The sequence below is a fragment of the Mastomys coucha genome, unplaced genomic scaffold (genome assembly GCF_008632895.1).
Source record: "Mastomys coucha isolate ucsf_1 unplaced genomic scaffold, UCSF_Mcou_1 pScaffold15, whole genome shotgun sequence".
In the NCBI taxonomy this organism is placed as follows: domain Eukaryota; kingdom Metazoa; phylum Chordata; class Mammalia; order Rodentia; family Muridae; genus Mastomys; species Mastomys coucha.
The window spans coordinates 106,075,057-106,080,803 of NW_022196897.1; the positions used below are offsets into that span (position 1 = coordinate 106,075,057).

The following is a 5,747-nucleotide window of genomic DNA, read 5'->3' on the forward strand; positions in this document are numbered from 1 at the left end:
AACAAAGCATTTTAAAGTATCTTGACTCTCACAAGGTTCTCCCTGCAATGTACACCAAAGCTTGTAGAACTTTCATCTTTCATTTTCTTCCCATTGTTACTGAGATTAAAAAAAAAAAAAGACACAGCAAACTCTCCACCCTTGCAATGAAATAAGAAGAAAAGCTTAGTAATAAAGTGCCTGGGTTTCCTAAAAAGTGAGTATGTTCCTAGTGCCTATATAAAACCCTGACAGTAACCTGTGGGAAACTTAAATAATTCAAACTATGGCTTTCAACTAGCATGTCATTCAAAATTATCAGTTCTAACAAACAAACCACCAAAATATAAAAATGTGTATAGGGAAATAAAAGTGAACATTTTAATTCTCTGCTCAATTTTTTTATAAACTTAAACTGGCTATATATATTATATATGGTGGTTATACAGTATATGCAGAATAAAATATAAGTGTAAAATTAGTTCCCACATTAATAATTAAAAATATCAAAAGCTTTTCAAGATACAATCACTGTAACAAGGCAACTTATTTTCTACTTTTATTTAAAATAGACAGTTTCAATCTACATCATTTTACTTCAAGGTAAAAATCAAAGTAAATTTTCTTTATTATAAGCCTATCCTTAGCTGATTGTAAAATAAGAATTCAGCTGGGTGGTGGCGGCGCACGCCTATAATCCCAGCACTTGGGAGGCAGAGGCAGGCGGATTTCTGAGTTCGAGACCAGCCTGGTCTACAGAGTGAGTTCCAGGACAGTCAGGGCTACACAAAGAAACCCTGTCTTGGGGGAAAAAAAAATAAGAATTCAAATGGCTGAAAGGAACACTGCCAAACTGTTGAACAAAGACCTGGACTTACTGAGGGGCGCCCAGGCCGACTGGCTAGTGTCTGCTACTCACCCGTCTGTGTGCTGTGAGACTTCCAGAAAGAGAGCAGATGCACAGCGAGCCTCCTCACTGTCCTCTTCACCCTCAACAAGCGGGAGCCCCGAAGACAGATCTGCAGGGCAAATGTAAAAATTTGCTCCCTGCTAGAGAGGTCAAGGACACCACAAGAAAACCTACAGAATACTACCCTGGGCCCATAGGCGCTCACTGAGACTGAACCACCAGCCAGAGAGCATGCATGGGACAGACCTAGGTACCCACACATATGGAACAGATGTGCAGCCGGGTCTTCATGTGGGACCTCTAATAGCAGGAGCAGGGCTGTCTCTGACTTTGCTGCCTGCCTTAGATCCCTTTCCGCTGACTGGGCTGCCTTGTCCAGCCTCAATAGAAGAACTAGTTCTTCTGCAACTTGATATGCCAAGGTGGGTTGATATCCATGGGAGGCCTCCCCTTCTCTCATGAGAAAAGGACAAATGTGCGTGTGTGTGAGAGTGAGAGTGAGTGTGTGTGTGGGGGGGGTGGAGGAATTGGGAGGAGAGGAGGGAGAGGCAGCTGTGATCTATGATCTGTATGTAAAGTAGATAAATTAATTAATGAAAAAAAATAGACTTAGTCCCCCTCCCCAAAGATTCTGCTCTCTAACCAGTGTGTTAAACCTCAAATTCATGATCCCAGAACATTCCTCTAACTGCTTTGTCCTTTACACTAAACCCCTCCGATTCAGGTTTACTATATGGAAATAGAGATAAAAATGGCTACCTTGCAGTTTCCTATGACAGATTGTTATGGCACATTTGAATACAGTTATTGTTTTCAAATTGCCTATGTATTAATGCATTTGAAAGGTCAAAGTTTCTCTGAATGATTTGACATCATATTGCTTTTTGTTTTCCAAATAAAATCTAAAGGCACACCTTAGCTTTAAAAGTTGACAACAGGGTTGGTAGGATAGCTCAGTAGGTAAAGCCACATGCTGACAACCTAAATTCAATCAACACCCAGAATTCAGACAGTAAAAGGAGAAAACTGACTCCTGCAAATTGGTTTGACCCCCACATGCGCACGATGGCACAGGCATCCCTTCCTCCACAAATAAATAAATGAATACAATAATCAACTCAACTTGGAAACATAATGAGTTTGCATTAATTTTTTCCCCATTCAAGTTAGATAAACGTGAAGTGTTGCTCACTGGTAGAATAGATGCTTGCATGTCCTAGAACCTGGGTTCAATCCTCAACAGCATACATAAAAACAAAAAGCACAATAATTTTTAAATTATGATATGTATGTCTGCATGTGAATATGCACAGAGGGCAGGGGAGGCAAAGGGAACTTTACATATAATGAAATGAGTTCAAGGAAACCATTTGAAGAGTTTGTCAAATGCATACATGTAGTGAGATTATCGGTTTGTTTATCAATGAACTGAGCTGGTAAGGAGATAAATGACCTGCCGCTCAAGCATGAAAACCTGTGTTCTGACCCCAGCGCACATCTAAAGGCTGGGCATGGCTACTCACATAGGGTGAACAGAAACAGGCAGATCCCCAACCCAGCTTAGCCAATGAGCTCCCAGTTCATTGAGAAACCCTGCCTCAAAAACTAAGATAGCGAGTGATTAAAGACACATAACATTGACCTCTGGCCTCCCCAGGCAAGTTCACACTCACACAAATGTGAGTAGAATACATGTATATACACATAAATCAATAAACTTAATTGAACTGGAGAAGTTTCAGAATATAGAATTCTATATATGTCAGATCCTACACATAGAGAACTCCTATTTCTCAATATCCAGCATTGCTCATTTTATGTGTATTATTGACAATTATTTTGACCAAAAGTTCATACTGACAAACTGATTCTAAAGTCTAAGCCCAAAGCCATGCCTCCTGCCTGTAACCTATCACTTAGAGCATAAAATAGGAGGATTCCAAGAGCTCAAGGACAATCTGGGGCTATATAGTAAGTGCCAAAACAGCCTGACCTAGAGTGAAAGTGTTTTTAAAAAGTGGTAAGCCTGGGGCAGTGGTTAGGAGAGCTCACTAAGCTTCAGGGCACCTAAATTTAGTTTCCAGCACTTACTTTAGGCAACTCCTAACTTCCTGTAACTACAACTCTAAAGGATCTGATGCCTCTGGCCTATGTAGGTACTTGCATTTAGAATGCAAACTCATAAAATTAAAACTAACAAAACTGAGTCTTTGAAAACAGTTTATGCAGAGAGGCAAGCATCCAAGAAGAGCCAATTCAGTATGGAAAGAGAAAAATAGTGCCATAAGGCTCACCTCATCTGACTCTAGACTAGGGCTCACTCAGGTTCACTCATGGCACTCTGCATCCTATTGGCTTGGATAGCATATATCCATATATTATACAGACTAGCTTCACAGTCTTTGTGCTTTTCCTCCCTTACCCATGCATACAACTGTTCTGCTCATACTACCTCCAGTTTCATCTTCCCCAGAATGTCCTAGAGTTGGACCCATAAGTATCTTTCACAGTGGCTTCTCTCACTTAGTATAAACACTCAAATCTCCTCTATACACTTTCAGGACTGGATAGTTCATTTCTTCCTAGAACCAATAGTATTCCACTGTCTAGATATACCACAAATTATTTATCAATCAACTCTAATGGTTATCCTGACTGCTTGTAGGTTTTCTCTATTATCTTATGACAAAAGTATACCTTTTGCAGATTCTCTCTGTAAAAATGAAACACATGCATGTAGTACTCAGGGTGGTCAGTAGAGGGAGGTGGACCGTCTAGAACTGGAGTTACTGACAGTTGGGAATTGGCATGTAGGTACTGAGAACTGAACCTGGGTCCTGTGGAAGAGGTCTATCTTTCCAGCTGCCTTTAACAGGTTTGTTCTTTCTTTATTTTAAATCTTTTTTTTTTTTTTCAAGACAGGATTTCTCTGTATAGCCCTGGCTATCCTGGAACTCACTTTGTAGACCAGGCTGGCCTCAAACTCAGAAATCCACCTGTCTCTGCCTCCCAAGTGCTGGGATTAAAGATATGCGCCACCACTGCCCGGCTTCTTTTTTTAAATCTTATTTTTTCTTTAAATTTCCTGAATTTTCAGTATTTTTTATTGATCACTGTTATCTGGAACCAGACTTTATTTATTGTTCATTTGTTTTACATGTACACATATGATATATGGTATATATGCATGTATGTATATGTGTATGTGTTTACGTGTATGTGCACGCATATAAGGAAGTCCAAAACTGATACTGAAATGTCCTCCTTGATCACTTTCCATCTATTTATTTATTTCTTGAAGCAGAGTCTCTCACTGAAGCTAGAGTTTGCCAATTCCACTTTCACAAGTGAGCTTGCTCCAGGGCTCCCTCGTCTTGACCTCCTGAGTGTGGTGGCACCAGCACTGTCCAGCTTGCTCCAGGGCTTCCTCGTCTTGGCCTCCTGAGTGTGGTGGCACCAGCACTGTCCAGCTTGCTCCAGGGCTCCCTCGTCTTGGCCTCCTGAGTGTGGTGGCACCAGCACTGTCCAGCTTGCTCCAGGGCCCCCTCGTCTTAGCCTCCTGAGTGTGGTGGCACCAGCACTGTCCAGCTTCTGTGTGGGTCCCGGGCCTTGGGCCTATACAGCAAGTACTTTACCACTGAGCCATTGCCTAACACTTTATTGCTATTAATGCCTTGACTCTAAAGGGATACTTATAATTTGATAATGCTATATTCATGTAACTCAAGTCATAATTCACAAACATTTAATGAGTACTTATTGTGGAGAATGAAGATTGCCAGATACTTGATGCTAAGGGAAATGGTTTTAAAATGTGATTGTTCCCTCTAATAAGAAAACACATGTGCGGAGGGAGAAGCTGGGCAGGGAGTGGAACAGCTGCAGATAACTATGACATAAAGTAACCTATGACAGTGCAACAAGCTAAGAAACACACTATCACTGGGACTGAAAAAATGGCCCTGAAAGGCTTGGCAAAGGCAGTGTATGTGGGCAGAGATAAACCTGGAGAGGCTTTGACAATGAAGAATTTGGAAGACAAGGAGAAAAACAGGTCCCGACAGTCCACATACATATCTGGAGAGTAGTTGGAAATTAGACAATCAAATATCTTGAGCTAATTACCCCTTCACAGCTCATTCTACCTTTACCTGTTTAAGTAACATTTGGTAAGAAATACATGAATAACACATGACATAACAGGAGACTTAGAAACACATAATATGATTAATCACAAACATAATTCACTCTGCCAATAAAGCACAGGCAAGCATTACTCAGTCAACTGAGACGGGAGCTTTACCTGCATCTGCTGTTAGGAGTATCTGAAGCATGTGTGCCATGGTGATCAGATGGAAGAGATAAAGGTGGTTATATGAAGAACTGAGTGATGAAGGCAGCAGATCCACCGTGTCATCCCAATACAAGGATGGGAACGCTAAGACAGCACCTACCTATGAAGGGAAATGGACAGCAACAGGGTAACTGCGAAAGGCCACAACAAACTGACTTCCTAACTAACTGTAAAATGGACCAAATAATGCAGTTTTGTTGCTATTTTTTTTTTTAAAAAATAACCACCATACTTTTCCTAGTGATATTAACAGACTATCTTAGATTATAATTATAACGTACCATAAATGGTGAGCAAAGACCATCACTAAATATCCCTTTTTCTGAGTCTACTTATTGTAGGCCTAGGTAGTAGTTCTCTGCTGTGTAGGTCTGAAGATTCTGTATTTATAAACACTTGGATGGTCTTAAAAACACTGACACACAGGCCTCATTCCAATCCAACAAAATCAGACTCTGAGGCAAGGCCCCATTGTTAGGATTCTTTTTTTTTTTTTTTTTTTTT

The 5,747-nt window shown here is 40.6% G+C and overlaps 1 protein-coding gene across 3 annotated transcripts in view; it reads right to left on the reverse strand.

The window, feature by feature from the left end:
* The window catches only part of Ubr1 (ubiquitin protein ligase E3 component n-recognin 1), a 113,253-nt gene that overhangs the window by 14,838 nt on the left and 92,668 nt on the right, over positions 1–5,747 (reverse strand). For 2 of the 3 annotated variants that reach the window (XM_031371573.1, XM_031371572.1), the window contains exons 39-40: positions 5,193–5,343; positions 899–998 (exon numbers count right to left, since the gene is read on the reverse strand). In XM_031371573.1, coding sequence (XP_031227433.1) covers positions 899–998; positions 5,193–5,343 — 251 coding nt within the window. Of the gene's footprint in view, positions 1–898; positions 999–4,148; positions 4,505–5,192; positions 5,344–5,747 lie in introns of those variants that run through there. The other variant, XM_031371574.1, reaches the window with a different exon arrangement.